Source organism: Myotis daubentonii, chromosome 10 (assembly GCF_963259705.1).
Source record: "Myotis daubentonii chromosome 10, mMyoDau2.1, whole genome shotgun sequence".
Classification (NCBI taxonomy): Eukaryota; Metazoa; Chordata; class Mammalia; order Chiroptera; family Vespertilionidae; genus Myotis; species Myotis daubentonii.
In genome coordinates, this window is record NC_081849.1 from 69,784,650 (window position 1) to 69,812,133 (window position 27,484).

At 38.3% G+C, this 27,484-nt stretch overlaps 1 protein-coding gene across 9 annotated transcripts in view; it reads left to right on the forward strand.

Moving 5' to 3' along the window:
• Positions 1–27,484, forward strand: part of MAGI2 (membrane associated guanylate kinase, WW and PDZ domain containing 2) — a 1,174,807-nt gene that overhangs the window by 939,786 nt on the left and 207,537 nt on the right. For all 9 annotated transcript variants that reach the window (XM_059712711.1, XM_059712714.1, XM_059712712.1 and 6 more), the window contains one exon: positions 18,207–18,845. In XM_059712711.1, coding sequence (XP_059568694.1) covers positions 18,207–18,845 — 639 coding nt within the window. The remainder of the gene's footprint in view (positions 1–18,206; positions 18,846–27,484) is intronic.

Consider the following 27,484-nt stretch of genomic DNA (forward strand, 5'->3'; position numbering starts at 1 on the left):
TCTCACTGAATCTAAGGTTGTAGATTAAGCGAACACAGACAATGCAGAGAAAATTCTTGCTCTCTTTTCTCCAATGGCAGGAACTGTCTTTAACTGAGACAGGGCTTAACTACCGTCAATAGGGAGATTAAAAACTAAAAAGCTTACAACTCGCCTCACACAGGACACCTGAAGGAGTCGTCAAACCCAACAGCAGTCCTAAACACCAGCTGAAAAAATGGTGAGTTTGTAGGTTTCGGGCTTTGAGCTGAAACCTGGCTTCTGGGAATTTGAGCTGAAAGCTGAATGATCTCCAGGAGAGGGCAAATTATAGCAATGCCCAGGCTGGGAGCAATATTCACTTTATTCTGTAGAAGATATAACAATCTTCCTAATAAGAGATGGTATATGGAAATTCCATAACGTGTTACAGTCATGTTGATGGAACTAGCACAGCTTTAGAATTTAGTAAGCGTGTAAGGAGACAAACGCATCTTTAATTTCATACCACTTGGAGTCCCCATGCCATACTCTTTCGAAAGGCCAATGAAGCAGTGCCATTTATCGTGCCAACACCTTCCCTTAGGACCAAGTTCGCCAAGTATGACACATGGCCAAGTCTGGCCCGCTGCCTGTTTTTGTAAAGTTTTATTGGAACAGCTGAACTCATTCATTCACATCAAGTCATAGACTAGCTTTGTGCTACAGTGGCAGAGTTGAGTAGTTGCTACAGAGACCACAGAGCTGAACATATTTGCTATCTGGCTTTTTCCAAAGTTTGCTGGCCCTTGCCTTACACTGCAAGCTTAAGAAAAGCTTGTGGACTTTGTGGATATGTAATTTTCTGTTCACAATTCCTAATCCAGCTCTGTGCTTGATTAGGTAGTAAATTCGTTTTATAAAAGTCCCTTTAATAGGATTTTGTGACCCAACTGAAATCTTATTCTGAAATACAATAGTGCACATTGATTTGATAAAGTTAGCTCAATTAGGATATTTAACTAGAAAATCCTATTGGTTTCTACCCTTGTTGATTAAAAAATAAATGAAAAGGAAAACCCATAATGTCTGTTTGATTTTCAGCCTTAATAAGTAGGTATCAGTGGAAATAATATCAATGGAAATAATGTAGAAAGTCGGGCTTCTACATGAACTTAAGATAGGTGCTGGATTTCCATTAAAAATAATTTTTCTAGCCTAATGTCTTAATGTTTGAATATTCTAAAATTTAAGCACAGAGAAAAAGGTTTTCTGAAATTTAGAGTCTCAAGAGTCAAAGTTTGAAACCACTTTGTTTTCTGGGCCTTTTTCTATAAAGAATGTCAGGACAAAGTACATGTTATTCTGCACGACAGTCTGTTAATTGTTTTCAAGAGAATAATAACAAGCCGTCCTTGAAAAGAATGGCTGGCAATGGAATTAGCTCTAGAGACTTCAAGATAGGATTTGCCAGGAAACAAGGTCAGTCTGATAATATGTCAAACACATCGTTTATTAACCTGAATAATACAATATACCTATAAAGTTTGAAGTGCATGGTGGCCTGGCCCCTGTATTTAAATGTTTTATTAAAATTTCATGTCTATAATAAATGACTTTAGATTTTGTGTTTCTCTGAAAGGGTATTTTAAATTTAATGAAAGCAATACCCTCCAAATTGCATGGGAGAGAATGGCTATGAAGTTATTTTATAGAATCATGACCTAGCTTGAGTTTTACTCAGAGAACTGATTAAATCATAGATCAGCATCTTGTATGGACTACGTGTTTATTCCAAAGTGGTTATTGCTGTAGTTCATAGTATCTGTAATTGACCTAAAAGCAATAAATCTGTTTCAGCAAAGTAACCCAAAGTCCTCAGTTAAAGTGATTTTTTAAAAGCCAACGACTATTCTATTTTATTCATGTTAGTTGACCATAAATAGGGGAAATTGGTGGAAAAGATAACTTATGCCCCATGCTAAAATTCAGGAATAAATTTTTTATTATTTTTTACCTAAAGATAACCAATGTCACAATGTGATAATGTGTAACTTTTAACTGGCAAGTAAATTAAGATTGTATATAAGACAATGAGAGAAAAATATAAACATAAATACATACACATATGTTAAATGGCATGGTTTGTCATAATTTACCTACAAAGCAGTAGATTTAGATAACCAGTTTATCTACTTAGAATGGCTTAAACCATCCCCTAGCCTAGGCAAATGTTTTCAAACTATATCTAGTCTAAATTAGTCAGCCCTAGCCAGTTTTACTCAGTGGATAGAGCGTCAGCCTGTGGACTGAACAGTCCCGGCTTCAATTCTAGTCAAGGGCAAGTACCTTGGTTGCAGGCTCCTCCCCAGCCTGGTCAGGGCTCATGCAGGAGGCAACCAATTGATGTGTTTCTCTCACATGGATGTTTCTCTCTGTCTTTCCCTCTCTCCTCCACTCTCCCTAAAAATCAATGGGGAAAAAATCCTCAGGTGAGGATTAACAATATATAAATAAATAGTCTAAATTAGTCAGACATAAGCTGTAGCTCTATGTGCTTGACTGAGGGGTTCAATACCACAATTTGAGTCAACAAGAGATATAATCCCAAGATTGAGAACTGTGATTAAAACCAAAGAATGTGACTTGATGGGAGGGTTATGCTGTATTGTCAGTAAAAGAGTGGAAGTCAACTAATAAAATCGAGTAGTGTGAAACCACCTCCCCTGTCACATAGCCCCTGCCCCAGTCCCTGACCAGCACCGCAATCTTTGTTTTCCTTAAACAAGTTGAATGAATGTGTTCAAATAGGTTACACTATGTAGGGCCAGAAACAGGAGATCAGTGCTACTCTTCTCAGTAACTTTTGAGCTTTGGTCTACCAGTCAGTGTTCTCCAGAGAAAGAGAATCAATAAGAACTGGCTTATGAAAGCTGTGGAACCTGATAAATTCAAAATCCAGAGGGCACTCAGCCGGCTGGAAACCCTTGGGCGGGAGCTAACCCTTGTTTTGAGGCAGAATATCTTCTTCCTCGGGGAAACCTCAGTTTTGCTCTTAAGACCTTTCAACTGATTGCATGAGGTCCACTCAGATTATCAAGGATAATCTCCTTTACTTGAAGTCACTGCTCATAGATTTTAACCACATTTACAAAACACCTTCACTGCCATGCTGAGATTCCTGTTTAATTGAATAACTGAGAGCAATAGCGTAGCCAAGTTGAAACATAAAGCTAAACATCATAGTCACCTAAAAAAAAAAAATCTTCCACATCTGTGTTTGAGTGGTAATCTCTTCTTTAATTTGTATTTCTTAGGAGATTTTATAAAAGCCATATAGCTCAAGATCTACAAAACACAAGTTGAGGAATTTGGGCAATTATTGAATTACTTAAATGATAAGCTTTTGCTTATCTGAATTAGTAGGACAAATTCACTAGACACCATATCTCTCCTATTCCCAAACCTGGCCCTAAGGAACAGCAGAGCCATGAAATCACCAGCTGATTAATGGTGCTCTGTATGATGGCATGGAACACTAGAAAATATTTAAATGCAGGATTTATTTTGTTTGCCATAATTTCCTGTCATTGACCCCACTCCCCAAAATAACAGTTCCTGACCCTACAATGCTGAGTTAATGAATTGCGTTTTTCTATAAATCAAGGTGAAGGTAAATTTGTGATATTTCTCCTTTGTATTATTGCTCCTGCTGCTCTTTGTTTTCCTCTCAAGAGTAAAAAAGAAGAATGCCCTTCCTTCCTTCTGAAGCTAAAATTCTAGATAAATGTTCAAATTCATATTCTCTGATCTTTAGCCAATATTTTAAGTTTCTTTCCCATATCCTCCTCCTCTTCTCTCTTCTCTGTCTGTTCCTTTTAGTTACTTTCCTATTTATTTCCTGCCTTTGCTTACCAGAATTCTTAGAAGTCGTGGGGAGACAACTGCTGTGTCTACTTTCTCACTACTCTACTCCCTCTCCAGTTTCCTCTACTATTATCTCCACGAAAACTAAACTTAGAAATGTCCCTGAGGTCCCCCACTGGTGAAATCAAGGGCCACTCTCCGATCTAATGTTCTATTCTTGTCACATTGGAAACGGATGACGAGCCCTCTTCAAATACCATCCTTCATTGGCACCTGCAATTGTGGCTTTCCCCTACCATCTCCTTTTTCCTATCTCTTTCATTGGCTCTCTTTCCTGAGAGAAACCCACTAGAGTTAACACCATTTCCCAAAACTCGCTGCCCCTTTGGACAGCTCTTCTTTCGATAGCTCATACTTCTTAAATTGTTGCACAGCTACTAATTTTTGCATTCAACAAATGTTCTTGAGCCCTTACTCTCTGTCATTGCCATCCTGGATGCCCACTAGATAAGGATAGCTATTTTCGACTTTACTCCAAAGAGAAAAGGTAAACATCTCCTGGTTTTTATTTTATTTTGTTTGGTACTTTTTTGAGCACTGGTTATTTTTAATATTTCACTGAAATACTAAAAATGAGTCATGCATTTACCCATGATGAATATATGTTCATTTTCTTTGCTAGCTTGACTTATAGTTCATAGTATATAAGGTTAGGGATTATATCTTACTCATCTTTGTATCTGCTGAGCCCTCCCCAGAATACCTGGTAGAGACCCCATAAATATTTATTGAATGGATACTAAAGCAATAAATTATTATATTATGACTAAAAAATACATCAACCTAGTGTGAGTTACACTGGTTGATTCATGCTGATTAAAAACTCTGATTAGTAGTTAAGTTAGAGAAAATAGAATAACTAATTAGTTACTACTTAATAAAAATTTGATGTTGAAAAATCATCTTAAATACGAAATCCTTAAAGAATTAAAAAGGGCCGAAACCGGTTTGGCTCAATGGATAGAGCGTCGGCCTGCGGACTGAAAGGTCCCAGGTTCGATTCCGGTCAAGGGCATGTACCTGGGTTGCGGGCACCTCCCCAGTAGGAGATGTGCAGGAGGCAGCTGATCGATGTTTCTCTCTCATCGATGTTTCTAACTCTCTATCTCTCTCCCTTTCTCTCTGTAAAAAATCAATAAAATATATTTTAAAAAAACCTTTATCTTTAAAAAAAAAAAAAGAATTAAAAAGGATTTCTGGGGCCAAAACCTGTTTGGCTCAGTGGATAGAGCGTCGGCCTGCAGACTAAAAGGTCCCAGGTTCGATTCCGGTCAAGGGCATGTACCTGGGTTGCAGGCACATCCCCAGTAGGAGATGTGCAGGAGGCAGCTGATCGATGTTTCTCTCTCATCGATGTTTCTAACTCTCTTTCTCTCGCCTTTCCTCTCTGTAAAAAAATCAATAAAATACAAAAAAATAAATAAATATTAAAAGGATTTATGGGAGTGAAAGCTTAAGACCTAGGATCCTATACTCATGACTCCAAATGGTGCATCTCTAGCCCATCACCTCTGCAAGTCCGCTAACCTTACCACTAGAATGTACCAAGCACAAATCACAACCTATCTTCTCTTCTACCATGAATTTGCATGCACACCAATGGCATGACCATTCTCACAGATAACAAGATTAACATTTTAAATATTTCTTTGATTTATAAGATATTGAAAATAAAGATAGTTTATATTTCATACACTTAGGATGTACAAGATACTTCATAACTACATTAATCTTTTGCAAGATTAATTCAACCTTTTAGTAATTTAAATTGTTGTTAAAAAATAGTGTTTTAATTCATTCTTCCTGGTTAGAAAAATTAGTAAAGATCCTATGAGAAAACTTTGACTGACCCAAGAAAAATATTTAATAAATGAAAGAGATACTGAAATTTATTTTTAGTATTCTCTTTGCCTTCACACACACACACCAAAAAAAAATTCAGCCTTTTAATGCTAATCTTTCTCCAGAAAGCAGGTAGATAATTGCATATGTAGTAGGTGAATAAATTTAAGAACCTGCAATCAAATCCATAGGGAAAAATAAAATTAAGACAAAAAATTAAAGACATTTCATAGCAAAAAAAAATATCTGATATTGTTTCGATTTCCCATCATTTGAGAGGTAAGACTCAATTTTAATTAATATTTTCCCAGTATCCTGAATCAAATATTTTATGCTGAAGAAATTATTGAAAGATTGACTAGCAGATTTTGATGTAGTTATAAATATTTATGATCTGCTGAGTGTATTTTTATTTTATTCATTGACTAGATTCTTAGATCTTTTGCTTCCAAAAGCCAGTAATTAGGATGTGAAGTATGGCTCTCTGCTTTCTCTGTGTCAGTTTCATGAGTGGAATTCAAAATGGAAATGGGTAACAATCACATGCCTTCAACAATCATTGGTTACTGTTTATTTAAAAAAGTAAGCATGTCTTTATAACTAAAATTGGAAATACGGCGTACAAAAAAAAAAGAGATCTAGTATATCTATTATAAATTCTAGAACCAAAGAAACTGACTCATTTACAATTAGCTAATGAGCTAATTGTTCCTTCCATATTTGGGTCCCTTAAAAGTATTCACCCTGATTTTAGTTAACTGGGATAAACAGTTCATAATAATTCTTCTAGAATTATTCTATCTGAATGCCAGTGCCTTTTAGAATGCACAAAAGCCGGATTTTTCAAAGCTTAAACTCATAAAACACCCGAAAATAATGTCTTATTTTGGATTTATTGTATTTATTAGATGTTTATGACCTTGAAGTTGTATCCCCAGCAGTCCTCTTTGGTAGCTTGGCTTTCTGTCTTCATTTTGTTTTTATTTGCTTGGGCAAGCTTACTAGCCCATTCAAATTCTGTCACTGGGTAATTTCTTCATGTGGGCTAGAACTTGTGAATAAAAACAAGGCTGGTGTGCCATGATAAGATATCATGTGTGTTTATATGCCAAAATATCTGTTCAACTCAGGCAATCAAAAATTTCAGGTGATTAATGTAGCCTAATTCTTAAGTGCCAAATAAATAGATGAAATGAACCTTGAAATTTTATAAATATGTAGAACCAAACATCCACATAATTAGAAAACAGCCTGAAAGTAACCACAAACACAGCAGAGACAGGGCAGCTCTCCTACTTTGTATTTGTGGTATGTGGCCTCTCAAACACAATCACATCTACAAAACGGGGATAGTATATTCTCCATTAGGTTAGTTCAAGAATTAAATGAGATTAAGTCTCTAGAGCACTTGGCAGTGTTCTTGGAACACAGTTTATCATTCTTAGCACATGAATAGTAGCAATTATTAGCCAATTTACTGATTGCTCTGTGACCTCTAACAATGCATTTATTTGGTAGAAAAGATTTATTGGGTGGATTTTACATTATTTAGACCCCCGCCCCCCCAAAAAATCAAGAGACTATATAAAATTTTCACTTTTCAATTGATTCATCTGGAACAATATGGTTATAATTTTTGCATTTTACTATGATTTACAGGAACTTGAAATAAAATAAATTGCTAATGCTACCATTATAAAATTATTGCAAAAATCAAGTTTAAAAAGCAAGAAAAGTTCATTGTTTCTGACTATCATTAACTATATTTGGCTGAAATGTGAAATGTAGCATAAACTTTGAATGAAAAATTAGCATATAAATGTGGATATGTCACACATATATTCACATAGGTACATGTTCAATAGTGGTAGTACAAGGGGACAACCTAAAATCTTTGATGATGATTCTTTGCTAACTTATCCAATCAGCTTCAGTACAGTTTAATAACTGTAACATTGGAAACAGCAGGGAATTCGATTATTTTTCTCTGTGCCATTTGTCTGTTGTATCTGAGACTAGAAGAATCTCCCATTGTCTGCAGGGAAATTGCTGCATCTTTTCCTGGAGTAGTCTTCCCCATAAGGATCTGTGTATATAGTAGCTATCTAGCATGGCGAGGGGAGTGATGAGATATGTACACCCTATGGAAGATGTTCTGATGCCTAATATTATAAGATATGATACTGATTTCCCTTTTTCTCCAGTATAATCAAAGAAATAATAACTATCTTTCTCTGGATTCCAAAATTTCAATACATCCAAAGAAAATTTTACTTCCCCTTCACCATGTGTATGAGGGATTTGTAATTTGCAATCTCTGGTGTATATGGCCCAAAGGGAAGGCTGACTCCTTGATACTTGTATAAAATATTGCTCCTTCAGAAACTGAAATTGTAAAAAAAAAGCATCCAAGTTTGAACAATCAAAGTCTGTCAGGGAAGATGCACATCTGACAAGCCTGTTTTCCTCTTAACAAGTTAGAAGATCTCTCTCATCCAATCTTGGACCAGTGTGTGTGCACTATCCAAATACACAGTCACATTTTTAGCACTGCACGTTTGTTCCTTCTGCCAGCTATTTGATGAAGCTCAGCAACTTAATGCTGCTCCAGTTCAGAACCCTAGCAGCAGGGCTCTGTAATTTTTCACATGAAGGGAGGGAAAGAGGAGCTCAACATAAGCTAATCTGTTACACTACCAGTTGAGGATGCTTGATTGGCTAGCAATAGAAGCACTAGCCAAACCCTTTCCAGAAATACCACATGGGGTGACAGAGATCTAGAGGCAAGAGCTTCCCTGGCTTGGCAGCCCCCTCCCCAATATAGACATCCCCACCCCATCTACATACTCAAAGTCAGCGCTCAGCTCACATTGGAGCAAATAGCATATTTTTTTCAAATGCAATTCAAGGAAACAAACTTTATAGGAGGCAGAAATCAGAAGTGAAATGAATGCACCAATCTTTTCTTCTCCCACTCTCTCTCTCTATCTCCTTGTTATTCATTTTTCTTGCTCTCTCAGAATGTCTGGCAGTTGACAGTTGCGAGTAGAGAGAATAAACTGTTGGAAAGCATGTCTGTGAGCAGTTCCTGCTCCACCCCGGCCAGCTGTCCACCAGCATTTCAGGAGTTGGAGTAAGGTCAGAAGATGGTGATGGGTCATGCTACGCTGTCCTCTTAGAGCCATTTTGTAAAAAAAAAAAAATTACGCTTGTTTAGGAATACAGTTAATGCTGTTTGAAAATAAGCATGCACAGTGCTTAATGTCCGTGTCAAATAATTACTCTTTCCTACAAGCTACTTCTGTAGCTCAAGTTTCCATGGGGAGCTGTGTGTGATTGCGAATGTTTCTGTGATGACTCTGCCCTCATGTGTGTCCCTAACACATAGGAGAGCACAGGAGAACTCTAAAATGTTTTTATCTGGCTCTCAGAAGCTCTCATGTCCTGCCAAGGGCTTTAAGACATTTTTTTAAAGACTTTCGTTTTTATTTTCTTCTGGTGCAATCATTAAGTTCTGTTTAGATACAGGGACCTAGTCTCATTTTTAAAGAGTCCCTTTGAAAACCTAGGAGTCATTTTTTTTTTTTGGTGTTTAAAATTCATTACATTGTTTGAGAGAAATGGAGAATTCACTGGCCATTTTACCCTATTGATCCTAAAATGCGCAGGCTATGTAGAAGTCCTCTGCTCTGGAGCTTTGCAAGAAGCGGCCCTTTGTGCTTTCTTTTCTGTGGCTCTACTTAGTTTCAACTGAATGTGTTGTTTCATCTTTGCCCGATCAGCAAATAATCAGTGCCTTTAGATTCTCTTAGAATGTGTTTTTTTCCCTCCTTTCCAACAGAGTAAAATGCAAATGTTTAAATATATCTTACTACTCGATGCCAAACACAAAAGAAATGTAAATAGATCGGCAGACTAATTCACATCTGCCAGGGAGTAATTGTTGGATGCTTGCTGATTAAGCATAATTTTTTTTTTTTTTAACGAGGCATCTTAATTAGGCATCTGCACCGGGTCACAAAGATGAAATCATAAAATGTGATTAAGTAGTCTTTCATTCTTTTGAGAAATATGTGACTATGCCGACATCCTGGTGTCCTTCTGCCTATAGAAAGAGTGCTGGAGGAACTGGCTGCTTTTACAGAAAATCAAGGAACCCTGGGGTGAAGTCCCAGAGTGCCGTCACTTACCTGTTTAATTGCATCACGGAAATTGCCCGATGCCTTGTATGAATGCAGAAGGAGAGCTTTCCACATTCTCGCCAGATGTAGTAACTCTGCTAGCTGTACCTTAGAGATGATCTTTTCTGACTTCTCCATTTTACATGACAGGAAACTAGACCAAGAAAAGTTAAATGGCTTAGCCAAGGTCACACAACTATTGAAATAATTTATACCAGAGCTTATGTTTCATGATAGTTACAGAGTTTTGTGGGGTCCAGTACCCTGTCATTTCTTTACCTCAGCATTCTCGAAGCCTCTGCCAAACAGTGTATTTTGGAGGACTGCAGAAAGTGGACTGGGACGTTGTAATGCATTCCCCTGTTTGCAATTACTTGCTTCACTGCTTCCCTCCATTAATTTAGCTAATTAAAAATATATTGCAGTTCATCTCCCGATATTCATATTCAGGAATAAAAGGCATTGTACCCAGCATTCTGACTCATATGATTTGAGGAACACAAAAGAGGCCCAAGTCAAAATAAGTCCTGGAGTGTTTGAAGTTTTTAAGATTCATGGTGAAGTCTTGGGTTCAGTTCCTGAATCTCACCTAATTATCAATGTGCCCCTAGAGAAGTTAACTTATCCTTGACTCAGTTTCCACATGTGTAAAGTCCAGATAGCAATGCCTGTCTCCTATGGATTTTGTAAGGATTAGAGAGATGGAGTTTGTAAATGCCAGGTAAATATTCAATATGTTAAAATGGTAGTCACTATGGTCAGAGAAACTCCCGGAGCTGTTAATGGGGTTAAATGGATTGAAGGATTGAGCCGTCAGGAAGAGTAACGCACAAGAAGTAATTAACGCTCAGCAATAGGAGGTGGTCAGAAAGATGGTCACAAATATGAAGCTGGCCTCAGGGCGGCTTTAATGGGGACAAAGGAAGAGGAGAAGCAGGAAGCTGGAAAGAACATCACATGTGTTAGGGGCACGGCCCAGAGCTTAGACCAGGGGTGGGCAAACTTTTTGACTCGAGGGCCACAATGGGTTCTTAAACTGGACCGGAGGGCCGGAACAAAAGCATGGATGGAGTGTTTGTGTGAACTAATATAAAATCAAAGTAAACATCATTACATAAAAGGGTACAGTCTTTTTTTTTATTTTTAGTTTTATTCATTTCAAACCGGCCGAATCTGGCCCGCGGGCCGTAGTTTGCCCACGGCTGCCTTAGACCAACCCAAGCAGAGTAGGCTGGGGAGAGACAGGAGATGCTGAAAATGTAGACTGAGAGCCTTCTATGCTCAGAGAGAATTTTGACTTGGTTCCCTCTCTGTGAGCAGGCACTGAAGAACTTAAGTAGAAAGAGCATTAGAGAGTATGGTATGGAGGATGCACTGACAGGGAAGCAGGTGTAAGGCAATGTCCAGCACTTCAGAGCCATTGGCACTGATGCCCTTGACACGCCTGGTTCCTCAGCCAGTCCTGACGAGGAGGGGGGGTTATTAGCAATGTCAATGGAGTGAGACCAGGGAACCCAATAGTCCCATGGGGTTGTTGGTTTATGCCATTTGCTAGGCTCCCCTCTCCTTCTTCCCTAGTCTTTTCTGCGATGACATCTGGAAGACCAGCTAAGACGGTTGCAGAAGTGCGAATAGTAGATGGCAAGGTCTTGTCCTCAGGTGGGGGAAGTAGGAAAAGAAAGAAAGGAACCAAATGAAGAGGTGTCTAAGAGAGCCTTTGTCCTAGAATGTCAGAGTAAAGACAATACCTTAGGGACCATCTGGGTCAAACCTCTTCTTTTCATAACATAGTGCCTGACCCGGTAGCAGTTGAGTATAATAAATCTTGAATGAATAAATCAATGAATAGATGAGGAATAAGACCCAGAGATGTGTTGACAGCACTAATTATCGGCATGCTTGGCACAAGAACATAAATCTCCTGACACCTGCATCAGCACTCCCTCCATCATACCACAGTTTGTCTCATAATCTAGGGAAAAATAGTTAAAACATTATCTGAACCTCATTTTAGTACTACAGCTTGATTCACCTCATTTTCATTCACAATGTCATTTCTAATGTAGCACATAAGAATTAATAAACTAAAATGTTTCTGATGAAGGCATTTTGTCCTGTGTCTTATAACTTTTAATTGAAGTGATGTATAGCACACCCCCAAAAGTAAACATGAAATATTATTATGTTTCCAGGGGTTGTAGAATACAGTGAAAATTAATATTCAATATTATAATAAAATTGCCTATTATACTAAAATGATATATTATTAGTATTATTAGTATTACTATAAAACACAAACTAATACAAGCTTCAAAAAATAAAAGTCCATCAAATCTTATTAGCTGGAGAGGAAATTAAAATTAGTAATTTTTCAATGTAAAATACATGTAATTAATAGGATGGAAATAGTCTGTGAGAATTTTGTTTCTTTTAGCAAAAAATCTATATAACTTGCCCAGTCAGCATAGCTCAGTGGTTGAGCATTGACCTATGCACCAGGAGTTAGATTCCCCATTAGGGCACATACCTGATCTGCAGGCTTGATCCTCAGTGTGAGGCCTACAGGAAGGAGCTGATCAATGGTTCTCTCTCATCGTTGATGTTTCTATCTCTCTCCCTCTCCCTTCCTCTCTAAAATCACTATATATATATATATATATATATATATATATATATATATATATATATATATATATATATATATATAATATATTCTATGTGACTTGGCCATAATAGAAGTTAGAAACACTAAATGCAGTAAATTTAGCTATGACATATATTCTAGTCTTCCTCTGTCTAAATCTCTCTATCCTTTATTCAGTAGGAATTTATCCAAAATACCTGAATAAAGAGTTCTCAACATAGTAGTGATACTCTGTACATTTTGTGGAGAAAACTTGGAACAGGTAGAAAACTCCCACAAAGGAATAAGGTCTGAGAGAAATTTGTAGTCACAAACAGCAGATAGGAACAGTCTGAGTAGGAATGACCAAAGATATCTTTGAAGAGGTAAGGAAAGAGATTATCTGGTTGGGACAAAGTTACACACAGTAAAGAAGTGCACTTGAGGGTGGAGGAACAGCAGGACTCAACTAAAAGGCAAGTAGCCACCTGTAAATTGTGACCAGTAAAGATTCTGTATTTATAAGAATGGTAACTTATTGGGTGGTGAAGACAAAAAGAAGTTGGAAAGACTTTTGGCAAAGAGTGTTACACAGTAGGTCTAAAAGTTGAATAGTCTGAACTTACTCGAGGGGACTATCGGATGAGAGTGAAGTGTGCAGTAATTCATTCTTGTCTGGTCCAAGGTGGTAAGCCAAGGAAGACAGACTGCAAGTGGTCAATGGGAGAAGCTGTGGTGAAGATTCTGCAGACCACAGTGAGTCGAATATGTGAAAAGAGGCATAAAAATAAATCCATTTTAAGCAATGCCTTAAGAGAGCCCTGTTTTACCCAAAATGATGAAGTACCCAAAAGGTAGCCAATATTATACTTTTATTTCCATAACTAAGAAAGAAACCAGTTATCTTAGAAAATATTCCCATAGAGTCAGGTCAGGCTGTTTGAAACCTTCTGCTTTATCAGATTCAGTCTCATTTCCTTGCTCCTTCCCATAAACGGGAATCGGGTCATTATGAGACCAGCCTATGGGGATGCCCAGCTCATCAGTCACACTAAATTTAACCAATAGGCTTGATGTCAGCAGCCCTAAAACCATCTGACCTTAAGATGGCCCAAACTGAATGGCCATATAGGAAACAAGGTAACCTTGCAGGCAATGCGGCAATGAAAATGTGTGCTTGGCTTTCAAAAGAAATGCCTCATCTTTTATTTTTTTAAATATATTTTTATTGATTTCAGAGAGGAAGGAAGAGAGAGAGAAAAAAACATCAGTGATGAGAGAGAATCATTAATCGGCTGCCTTCTGCACACCCCACACTGGGGATCGAGCCCACAACCCGAGTATGTGCCCTGACTGGGATCAAACCCGGGACCCTTCAGTCTGCAGGCTGACACGCTATCCACTGAGCCAAATCAGCCGGGGCTGCCCCATCTTATTTTAATGGAAAACCTTTCCTTGGTAAAATTAAAAGTTTTCACAAACATGATCTCATTATCATTCTGTGAAAGAGAAAAGAGGGGAGATATTTTAATTCCCACTTATAACAGGATAAATTGAAAGATAGATCAAATGATTCTTTTCCAATTCGTCCCTTTGTGCTCTTAAGCCCAGACTGTCCCAGGACTTGGCCTGGCACCATCGGATGACATATACCAGGTGGCTCATATTTTTATTTCACAACATGTAAATGACATTCACCCAGCACAGCCTATAAATATCCTCCCCAATCAGTTCTATCTGAACAAGCAAATGTTTGCTTACATCCCCACCTACAACAATTTTGGCATGACGCATGTCTAGGCATCTATGTGTTTTTTAAAGTGAGCAGTTGAATGCAGCCAAGTTGTTAGATAGTTTTAACTCTGATAACGGACCACTCATCTTTTACATTCAGAAACCTGTGTAACTCCACAAAGGGATTGTTGCAAGGCTCTTTATCACTCGCTTGCTTGATGACTTGAAAAATTGCACCAAGTGGAAAATATCCATAAATTATAAAAGGCAGTCTTATTCGAACCATGAGTAGATCTCTCATTCTGGTTCTAAATAGCAAGATTACATTAAAACTCAAAAAATAGGTAACATTAATCACTATAATTCAAATAACTACCCTTTAAACCTGGCAGGGAACCTTGAGGACTTTGAACATTACCTTAATTCCATCCTCCCCTCCCTCCCCCCGCCCCCCATCCCATGAATTTCTGGCATAGCAGAGGGAAGGATAAAGCGTGCTTGGGGACTGGGAGTTTATTAACAGTGATTAAAGTGAGGGAGAACCTTCGCCGAAACCGGTTTGGCTCAGTGGATAGAGCATCGGCTTGCGGACTGAAAGGTCCCAGGTTCGATTCCGGTCAAGGGCATGTACCTGGGTTGCGGGCACATCCCCAGTGGGAGATGTGCAGGAGGCAGCTGATTGATGTCTCTCTCATCGATGTTTCTAGCTTTCTATCTCTCTCCCTTCCTCTCTGTAAAAAATCAATAAAATATATTTAAAAAAAAAAAGTGAGGGAGAACCTTAGAAGATAGTGTGATTTGTTACCCTCCTGCCTTTGACTTGCTCACTCAGAAACCAATACTCATCCTTGATTATGACTATGGTGGGAATATCTTGGTGGGACTCTCCTGGTTTTATAGAAGCAAGTAACCAAGGAAAGATAGTGATTACTGAAATAGCAATCATCCTTTGCATAACAATTTATAGTTTACAAACCCTCTCACCTGCATGATCTCATTTGTTGTTTCCCTTAGATCAGTAAGTTGCCATTGTTATTGTTCCTCATTACTTCTGTAGAACCCGAGTCACAGAGGATTTAAGTTCGTTTTGAACGCCACACAGCTAGTAAGTGTGGAGCTGGTAATCAGACCAAAGGCCTCTGACTCCCTAACCCATGTAATGTCTACCACATCATGAAGATTAAGAATGGAGATTGACAGAAAAATAGTCACTGTGTTAAAAAACTAACAAATCAACAAAAACTATCCAAATAGGAGAAATGAGATGCAATACAAAGAAAACACAAATGACCAAAAAACATATGAGAAGCTGCTCACCCTCACTAGCAATGTGGAGATGCAAATTAAAACCATGCTCACACTCATTAGATTAGCAAAAATTCAGTTTGAAAATGCCAAGTACTGTGTCGGTTGGGAAGTAATAAAAATTTTGATGGGAGTGTAAATTGATTTGACCTATTTTGTCAGCCATTTGCCATTGTCTAACAAAGATGATGCATGTGGCTTCTGCCCAGCAGTTTTATGCCAAAGTTCAAACTCAGAGAAACCCTCTATATGTGCACAAGGGCCAGGGAAAGAGGTTCATAGCAGAGTTATCTTAACCAAATAGTCACCAGAACCCCAGGGTCCCTTAACAGAAGAATGAATGAATATTAGTAGTGATGTAGTCATTCAATAGATACCACATTGCAATGAAAATGAATGAATCTGAGGTACAGGTTTCAAAATAGATAAATATCACAAATATATTTTGAGGGAAATTACAGAAGATTAATATGTATATCACTTACAAAAGGTTTAAGAGATGCAAAATCGTATTTTAGGGATATTATTATTCAGGGATTAAATATTACTTAGGAATATTATTTATGGGCACCTAGATATGTCATAAAAACATAACGTGCATGTGAACAAACCTCAGGACAATGGTTACCTTTGGAGAGAGCAGGAAGGGGATACAAGTGGGAAAGGGGTGCTACCCTGGGCTCTTCAACTAATATGAGCAGTGTTCTGCTTGATGGTAGGGAGGCCACACACAAGTACTTAATTATTCTTTCAACCTCTTAATGTGTAAAATATATGATAACTTTAAAAATAGAAAAGGCAGAAGGAAAAAAATTTTCTGGATCACTTACTTCACTGGGATGACCAGAACCTGTTGAAAATGATCCCCAGCTGCCCCCAGTCTAGTGAAGAATCTTGATGGAGGCCGTCCATCCCAGTTCAGTCCTGATTCCTGCCTGGTCCAGTGTCCCAGCCCTTGCACCAGCACCCTTCCTGACGGACATAATGGAAGAGTGAAGCTGCATAGCCTGTGACTTTTTCTAGAATCAGACCTAACCTGGATCCCTGAGCAGACTTTTGTGTTAGACTTTTGTGTCTCCTTATCTTTGGGTTTTTAAGCAATTCTCTAGCATTCGGAAAGAGTGAGTGTTAACCAAGTCTATATTGTTGAGGGCATTTTACTCAGGAGTGTTTTAGTCACAGAATTATTTAAGTGTAGTTAGTAGAGAAATTATTTTATATCAGACACTTAAGAAAAGCCAGAAAATTATTGAATTCTGAAAGTTCAACTCTTTTTCATTTTTGGTGTTTGCAATTTTGATGGGCAAGGATGACTTAGAATGAAATCCCTCGCCATTTATACTACCCATTTCTGAATGATCCTGATAAATTGATGTCTGTTGAGTTGCTTATGTGATAATCTGTGAAAACACGTCTTTTCATTTGTCACATACTCCTCAGCATAGTCAGGCACAATCTCAATTTGCAAGTTCAATTCTCAAACATTACGGTTTATGAGGATAAAAATATTAATCCATGATAAAACAGTTCTCAAAAAATAAAGTTCTTCACACATAATTGAATTTTTTAAAAAATAATTATCTCATACTTTTCTACATTTTAAGGAAGAGTAATATTTGTTTGAATATATTTTATAATGAGTAACTTGCATTTGGGGCATTTTTTTATGTCATAAAGTTAACTTGTAACCAGTAAGCTACTGTAATTCTGTGTTCACTCACTGGGCGAGAGGACAAATGCCTTTTTTGAAAAGATCTACAGAAATACCAACATTGTGAGAGGAGAGGATGCGCCGAGGGCAGCTCCCTGTTTGAAAGCCAGAGTCCCACATCTCCTCCCTCCTCTTTTTAGCAATAATAGCATTAATAATGTTCCACATGTACTGTGCACTCACAATGCATCAGGCACTGTACCAGGCACTTTTTCTGCATTATCTCATTTCCTCCTCACAACAACTTTACAAATCAGGGACTGTGGCTGGAGCAGGTAAGTCATTTGCCCAGTGTGACATATCTGCTAAGCAGTAGAGCCAGGATATGGACCCAGATCCCTGATTCCAGTAACTGTGCTCTTGACCTCTTCCCATGTATGCCTGGAACCTTTGCAATTACACCTTGCTCTAGATAAAAAATATAAATGGGCAAAATGTTTTCCTCTTCTATAAAAAAGATAAAAAGGAAGTGATACCAAAAATAAAACCGTGTACTGGGGCTGCAAAGGTTTCATGCAAAACTTATGCCCACCACTTCTCAATAGTTTGAAAATGTTATTAACAGAAATACAGTGAAGATGAAATTGAAAATGAAAAAGGAAGCATAGACTGACTGCTTCTTCAAGGTACAAATTCTTCCCAACTTTTCTTTTTGACAGTTTCTTTCTGAATATGAAGTTGTTTCTGAACTTCACAAACAACCCATATAGCATTTTGTTTCAGCATGTGATCAGTACATGGGTTGGCAGACCTGTTGTAATCTTGAGTCACCTACAGTACATTTAAACATGACTCTAATGGATTTCCTCACTGCTTACTGAAAGACAACACCACTTTCACTAATCTCATAAATAATTCCATTTCTCTATGCCAACATCAATTGGACTTGCCTCACATGGTCCACCTCTTTCTTTTTTCCTTGCAGGTGACGTCATTGTCTATATCAGTGAAGTTTGTGTCCTTGGACACACCCATGCAGACGTCGTCAAACTTTTCCAGTCGGTTCCTATTGGTCAGAGTGTCAGCCTGGTGTTGTGTCGTGGCTACCCTTTGCCCTTCGACCCTGAAGATCCTGCGAACAGCCTGGTGCCACCCCTTGCAATAATGGAGAGGCCACCTCCAGTCATGGTCAACGGCAGACATAACTATGAAACGTATTTGGAATACATTTCTCGGACCTCGCAGTCGGTTCCAGACATAACAGATCGGCCGCCTCATTCTTTGCACTCCATGCCAGCAGACGGGCAGCTCGATGGCACGTACCCACCGCCTGTCCATGACGACAATGTGTCTATGGCTTCATCCGGGGCCACCCAAGCTGAACTCATGACCTTAACCATTGTGAAAGGTGCCCAGGGCTTTGGCTTCACTATTGCCGACAGTCCGACCGGACAGCGGGTGAAACAGATACTTGACATTCAGGGATGCCCTGGCCTGTGCGAAGGCGACCTCATTGTTGAGATCAACCAGCAGAATGTACAGAACCTGAGCCATACGGAAGTAGTGGATATCCTTAAGGACTGTCCCATTGGAAGCGAGACTTCTTTGATTATCCATCGAGGAGGTAAGATAAAAAACTGGCTCAGTGATTAAGTATGCAGTAAAATAGTAAGACCTTCATAATAATATTGCAACGGTGGAAGTCTCTCTGGAGTTGAATGAAATCATACTTTTAAAAATAAAGGTAAAAAAAGAGTAACAGAAAAACATGAGTTCAGGAAGCTGTGGGGTTTTTTTAATTTTGAGAATATATCTTTCCCTATTTTATATTAAACACAACAAAAATAGTATTTTCAGTCTTACAAATTTATAGGGCTGTGAACTTGGAAGGTAAACATTGAATCCCCACGTATAAGTGGATTATAGTGCACGAATTTGTTAATGTTTCAGTTGTAGAGACCTCAAACTGGTTTCCCATTGACTTAATTTTTTAAAAAACTGATTTTTCCAGTGGAATCAAAGCTCTGATTTGTGCTTAGGATTCCAGGCTTGCACATGGAAGCTGGTTCAACCCCTTCCAAGCCCTTGTAGAGTCTTGATAATCCCCATCACGACACTGGGAGCTGTGCCTCTGTAGAAAAACCTGTCGGAGTTGTAAACAGCAGTGCTCAGGACACTTCCTCCACTACTATCGGGGCTGCTCCAGCAGTAATTGCACATTAGTGCCTTCAGGGCCTGAGGAGGACATTATGGAACACGGTTAGGGCTGAAGTGCCGGGCTGCCCTATTCTAGGTGGGAGCAGTGAGGAGTGTGGTGGAAACCCTGAACTCTGGATGTTTTTCTCTTCTACTTTGTGGGGAAGGGATGGGCTAAGCATATCTCTACTACTTTGCTCTTGATTATCTACGAAACAAGGGAGAGAAAGAAGGAGAGGCAACAGAGAGAGAGGATACCTAAAAACAGTATAAGTGAAAGTCATACCTTCATAATATGCAATTGAAAATCACATCTTTGTAACAGGTTCTTGATATTAAAAAGTGTAACTGAAAGTCGATATGCAGTGTACACTGTACGATTCATAGAAAAAACTTTGGAAACATTTTATATATAACTAGAGGCCCAGTGCATGACATTCATGCACTGGGTGGTGGGGGGGCGGGGGTGTCCCTCAGCCTAGCCTGTGCCCTCTCGCAGTTTAGGACCCCTCGGGGGATGTCCACCTGTGGCTTAGCTGGCAGGCAGACATCCCCTGAGGGGTCCTCAGCGCTGCCACAGAGGCAGGAGAGGCTCCTGCCACCACCACTGCGCTTGCCAGCCATGAGCCCTCTGGTGAGCCCGGCTTCTGGCTCAGCAGAGCTCCCCCTGTGGCAGTGTACTGACCACCAGGGGGCAGCTCCTGCATTGATCACCTGCCCCCTGGTGGTCCGTGCATGTCATTGCGACTGGTAGTTCCGTAGTTTGGTGAATTTGCATATTAGCCTTTTATTATGTAGGATGACTTTTTTAAAGGCATGGGTGATAGGAAAACTGCATTTTTAACGTGTTTATATATATTTATTATATATTACATATTATTATGTAATGTATTTTATTTATATTTTTGCAATTAGTACCTTTACTGAAAACATTTGTTTTGTGCCTTCAATCAGCTTGTTCTGCCCCCCCACCCCCACCCCGACCTCCCCAACCCCGCCCCTGCCTTTCAATACTCAAATATTCCATTTTGTTTGCATTTGTGTTTGGGCATGAGGAAATGGTTTTTATTTGGTGGCTAGTAAAGAATTGCAGGATGTGATGCTTAAAATACAGTACTTCTAGTAAAAAACCTCTTGTGTTTCCCAAATTCCTGCAATTTATACTCATCACTCTGAAATTAAGAGGAATTAGCACCACGGTTTTTGATGAAATGCACTTTGATTATATTAGTAGAGGCTACTTATAAGTGCTTAGGCCTCGTTCAGATAAGTCTCGATCTTCAAGAGCGGGTTCACGGGCCTGAGTCCTTACAACAGGATCATGGTCATTTGTTTTAATTATTTACTAGAATGTTTTCATTTAAAAAGCAATAATGTACATGGTTTAATTTTTTAAGCAAATAATGTCAGAAGGTATCAAGTGAAAAGTAACTCTCTCCTGTCCCAGACTTTCAGTGTTTTTCCCTCCAGAGGCTAACGTGTTTTTTGGATATATACAGAAATTTTGTACTCTTAGCTAGAAAATACTTGAATAAATACAGTATGTTCAATATAAATGGGGTAATATTACACATATATATGTCTTGCTCTAAAATCTTGATTACTAGAGTGTTTTTACTTTTAATACACATCATTGTGGTTCAATTTATACACCATAAAATTCACCAATTGTAAGTGTATAAGGAGTAAATTTTGCTAAAATAATATAGTTGTGTAATAGTCACCATAATCCTTAGATCATCCATCACCCCAATTTCACCGAGTCCCATATTATCGCTAATATGCTTTCTGAACAGTTTTGTCTTTCGACATTTTTTATATAAATGGAATCATACAGTATGTAGTCTTTATTTTTATTGTTGACAGTATTACAGAAGTCCCCCATTTTCTCCCTCCTTATCCCCCTCCCCAGGCCTTCCCCAACCTATTTTCTGTGTCCATGGGCTATGCATATATGCATATATGTCATTTGGTTAATCTCTTCCCATTCCCTCCACACACCTCCCCTCTGAAATCTGTCATTTTGTTCTATGCATCTATGCCTCTGGACCTATTTTTTTCATCAGTTTATTTTGTTCATTGGATTCCATATATAAGTTAGATCATGTGATGTTTGTCTTTCTTTAACTGGCTTATTTCACGTAGCATAATACTCTCCAGGTCCATCCATGCTGTCACAAAGGATAAGAGATCCATCATTTTTATAGCTGCGTAGTATTCTATGGTGTAAATGGACCACAACTTCTCAATCCACTCATCTGTTGATAAGCAGTTGTGTTGTTTCCAGATCTTAGCTATTGTAAATTATGCTGCTATGAACATAGGGGTGCATGTATTCTTTCTGATTGGTGTTTTGTGTTTCTTAGGGTATGCTTCCAGAAGTGGGATTGCTGTATGTAGTCTTTTACTTAGCAGTGTGCTGTTAAGATTTACCCATGTTGATGCATTTAGGATTAGTTTACTTCTTTTATTGCTGGTGCAGTATTCCATTGTATGGATATGCCAATTATTTTAATCCATTCACCAATAGATGGTTGTTTTCAGTTTGGGGCATTTATGAATAATGTTGCTATGAACATTTGGATAGAAGTGTTTGTGTGCACATATATTTTCTTTTTTCTGGGTAGATACCTAGAAATGGTACTGCTGGGTTATATGACAAGTATGTATTTAAATTGTTATGAAATTGCCAGAATGTTTTCCAGAATGGCCATATCTTTTTACACATCCACTAGCAATGTATGAGATTTCCAATTTTGCCCATTGTTTCCCACACTTGGTATCCACAGTCTTTCTGATTATAGTCATTCTAATGGGCGCATAGTGATGCTCTTTATGGTTTTAATTTATATTTCTCTAACCTTTTCGTGTGTTTATTAGCACTCATATATCTTCTTTGGTGACATGCCTATTCAACATTTCACCCATTTGTGTATTTATTGGGAATACATAATGCCCTAAACAAAGGAATTCGCTCTCTCGTTGCTCTTGTACAACCAAACCTCAAACCCAACCCAACCCTCCAGAGTTAGATAATTTCAAAAGTGTGTTATATTATACCTTCAAGGAATGATAACTGCAATGCTACTTAAATTATGTTAAAGCAGCGAGAGAAGAAAAACTATTGATTGCTTTTATAACATCTACTGTAACTTCAATAGTAAAGTCTGATAGTAAAAAATAAAACAGAACCTGAAAAATAAAAACTTTAGACCAATGTCAAATATTAATGTTGATATAAAATTACATATAAAATTAGAATAAGGAGAACTTTATAAGCATAGTATGGTTTATTTCAGGAATGAAAGGATAGTTCAATAATAAATCTCTTGATGCAGTTCATCAAAGTGATAGTCAAAGTAGAAAATAATAATCATGTCCATAGATTTCTGGTTTTTGATAAAATTCATTATACATTTTTGACAAAAATTCATAATGAATTAGGAATTGTGGGATATTTACTTAACCTGATAAATATTGATGTCAAATAGAAAGCTAGTATTATACTTAACTGTGTAAAATGAGATGGTATAAGCCAGGATTAAGATAAATTTCCATATTCTTCAATATTAATCCATAGTGTTCAAGAAATAACAGTTAAATGTATTATATAAGACAAATTAGAGGAATGCAAGTAGGAAGGGAGAAGGCAAAGTGATTGTTATTTGGGGTTTGGTTGGTGGGGGAGAGAATTTTACAACTTTTCTCTATTTTCCCCATAGTAATTAATCTTCTTAGAGTTTCTGTCTTGCCTCAGTTTAATTTCATAATTGATATTATCTTACATAATTTTCTGTTTTAGTCATAATTTTAAATGTATTTAAATATAATTAAATCAAGTGTTTTCTATTTTTTCTTTTATTTTCCACTTTAACTTAGAGTATTTCTATTATTCTCATTTCTTATTACTACTATTTCTTCATTAGGTTGACTATTTTTCTATTTTAATAGCTCAAGAAATACACAAATTTATATATAAACTAATGGCCCCTGGCACAAAATTTGTGCACAGGCGCGGGGAGGTGTCCCTCAGCCCGGCCTGCACCTTTTTCAATCTGGGACCCCTTGGGGGATGTCCGACTGCCAGTTTAGGACCAATTTCTGTGGGATCAAGCCTAAACCGGCAGTTGGACATCCCTCTCGCAATCCGGGACCGCTGGCTCCTAACTGCTCACCTGCCTGCCTGCCTGATCGACCCTAACCATTCTGCCGAATGACCTGCACTCTCCCAACTCCCCCCCCCCCCGCCAGCCTGCTTGCCCTCAACTGCCCCCCCTGCCGGCCTGATCACCCCCAACTGTCCCCCCTGCAGGCCTGATCACCCCCAACTGCCCCCCCACTCCCACCAGCCTGATCACTCCCAACTGCCCTCTCCTCCTGACCTGATTGCCCCTAACCACCTCTGCCTCGGCCCCACCACCATGGCTTTGTCTGGAAGGACATCTAGAAGGTCTCCAGGTCTAATTAGCATATTACCCTTTTATTAGTATAGATAGTTTGTTGGCCAGTGTTCAACCTAGCATGGAATAAGAAATCTTTACACTTTCCATCCAAGGAGGCTGGGTTTTTTGTTTGTTTGTTTGTTTGTTTGTTTGTTTGTTTGTTTGTTTTTTAAACAAGGTGGGGTTTTTAGTATGTTTGTTTAATTGATTTTAGAAAGAGAGAGAGGGAGAGAGAGAGAGGAGAGAGAGAGAACGAGAGAGACTTTGATCAGTTGCCTCCTCCATGTGCCCTGACCGGGGGTCAAACCTGAAACCTGGGTATGTGCCCTGACAAGAGTCGAACCTGTCACCTCTTGGTGTATGGGAGGATGCTCCAACCAACTGAGCCACACTGGCCAGGGCAAGGAGTCTGTTTGATGTCTGGAATAAAGCAACTTCAGAGTAATTACTATAATCAATCCTTGTCAGGTATTGTGCTCTTATTTATATAAAAATGCAACAAAGCCCCCTATTTAATTTGAGAACCTTCGATAAATCACTGTTGATCAGTATTTTAAAACTTTTTTATGTTACTAGAAAACATAATCGTAAGAGTTTTCACTAGATCAGAATATTCCTTTCTATACTGACAATATGATAAACTGGTATCAATAATGCACATCTCTTTCTTTTACACTCAAAGAAAATTTAAAGTATTCGAGAGGCAGCATAAACTACATCAGAGCTATGTTTGAGGGCAAAGCATAAAATGTATGGGCACAGAGAATTGTGTCTATGTAGAAAACTCTGCTTTAAATTTTCAAAAAGCATATTATCATACAAAAAACATTATATCACAAGTTTTAAATTGCAGGGAAGATATTAAAAGAAATATATGAGAAGCATTGATTTTGATTTTTTTTATAATGCTAATATTTTTTCTTAAAGCAGATTTGTTTTAAAAGAGTTTCAGCCTTGCCCAGGTAGCTCAGTTGGTTAAAGCATCGTCCTGATATGCCAAGGTTGTGTATGCCAAGGTTGTGGGTTTGATCCAGGTCAGGACACATACGAGGACCAGTCAATGAATGCATAAATAAGTGGAACAACAAATCAATGTTTCTCTCTCTCTCTCTCCCTCTCTCTCCTTTCCTCTCTAAAATCAATCAATACAATAGTTTTAAATTTGCATAAAAATTATGAATATAGTACACAGAACACCATATACCATTTATCCACATTGCTATTAGCATTTTGCTCCATTTCCTTAATAGTGTGTATGCATGTGTGTGTGTGTGTGTCTATGCATGTGTGTGTTTCTGACCATTTAACACTAAGTTGCATATGTCATTCCACTTTACCCTAAATATTTTAGTATTTATTTTTTGAAACTACTTTTTTGAAGAAATATGTAAGCAGCCAGTTGGTTAAAGTTATAAACAATACTTTAAAAGAAGAACTTTGAATTTTAAAACTAGCATTACCACACAACAAAAGCCTTAAGAAATCATCAAAAGAGATTTCAGCTCAAAAAATATTTAGCAATATCTTATACAGGAATATTTTTAAGAGAGAAAGAAGCACTGGTTATGTGAAATGAGTGCTATCCAGAGAGATTAGGTGAAAGTCAAAATGAATAGCCCATAATCAATATTATATAATCTGACTTCAACATCATTTCCTCCCACATTTCATTAGCCAGGACTCAATTATAGGTCTTACAAATCATAAGAGTCTGGAAAATATGGCATTGCTTAGTGCCCAGGAATAGAGAATGGTTGGGGTCACAAATGTAGTAGATACTCTACCCTGGATATGTCTTCTATGACTACTGATTATGTCAAAGCATGAGATGCAATCTTTTTATAATGACATTGTAATGTGATTTATTTTAGGTTTTTGAGGTACACTCAAGTCATTATTAGTATACATTTTAAAATTCAAAGGGTCTCCTCACATTTCACTTCTCAACCCAACTTTCATGGATAAAGAAACTTAGACTGCCCTTGCTGGTTCGGTTCAGTGGATAGAACATCAGTCTGTGGACTGAAAGGTCCCAGGTTCAATTTCAATCAAGGGCACATGCCCGGGTTGCCAGCTATATCCCCAATAGGGGGTGTGCAGGAGGCAGCCAATCAATAATTCTCTCTCATCATTGATGTTTCTCTCTCTCTCTCTCTCTCTCTCTCTCTCTCTTTCCCTTCTTCTCGGAAATCAATAAAAATATATTTTAAAAAAAGAAAAGAAACGTAGGCTCAGAGTTAAGTAATTGGTCCAAGTTCAATGAATATGTGTCTTGGCACATGGAAAGGCAATTTATGGTTCCACACATATTAGAAATATGAATAAATATCAATGACAAGGTAACCCATCCTAAGTATGGAAAATGCCACTGATTTCACATGACATATACCAACAGAGGAAACTGGTGCATGGTGACCCTGAAGGTGGGAGAGACAGAGTACTGGAAATAGGCGTAGAACCGTTGTCGCACTATTCAAAAGTAGCAGAAACAGAACTGAAATCTATTTCTGCTGACTGTAATATCAGTGAGTTCCACACTGTGTCAGAAAGCTTGGCTGGCTTCTGCCTGGACAAACAGGATTTTTCCCTCCATTCTATTAACTTAATAAGTGTTTGTTGAGGATCTACTGTGCTGGGCACTGGTGTAGGCGCTGGAAGTATGGCAGTAGTCAAAACAAAGTCCTGCCTCCAGAAGCTTATCTCCTAGTAGGAAATTAGGTAATGAACAAAGAAATACATCTTGGAGCTGAGAATGAAAGAAACTGAGAAACAACGTAAAAGAAAGGAGATGATGGGCATGGAAGATAGTTCTCTTATAAAAAGAGTAGTTAGGAAAGACATCTGTGCAGAGATCTAAAGAAAATAAGGGAGCAAGCTGTGTGGGAATCCAGGGAATAGTACTGTAGGCAAAGGGAAGGGCCCAGGGCAGGACTGTGCTTGAAGTAGTTGAGTAACAGCAAGGAGCGCCTGTGGCTGAGGCTGAGTGCAGAAGAGACGGAATGGTAAATGGGTCAGAGGCATTGTTGGGGCTGTAGGGAGGCAGGTAATGCAGAGTCTTATGTAGCCATGGGCCACAGGAAGGACTTTAGATTTTATTTTTGAGTGAAATGGGACATTTGTGGAGTTTTTAAACATAGTAATGATGTGATGTAACATTTGGAAAGTCTTACTGTGGCTGCTGTGTGGAGAATAATCTCTTAGCAGGCACATCTGGAAATAGGCAGACGAGTAAGTGGGCTTTCACAGCAATCCAAGTAAAAGATGAAGAGAGATTGGAGAGGGTGGTAGAAGCAGAGGCAGCAGGAAATGAATTCTGAATATATTTCAAAAGAATGTGGGTGGTATTTAAGGCTAGAGACTGAATGAGAACATGTAAGGAGAATAAATAAAGAAGAGAAACATTCTGAGGACTGAGGACTGAGGAATAAAACCTTCCAGTTTTAGAAGTCAGGAAGAGTGACCAGCAAAAGACTAAGAAAGCATGACTTGTGAGGACGGAGGAGAAATAAGAGAGAGGGATAATGAGTGGCTTTATGGAGGGAAATATTTCAAGATAGAAGATGTGAATGACTGTGTCATGTACTAAGTAAGAGAGGGCTGAGAATTTAACATTGCACTTGGCAAC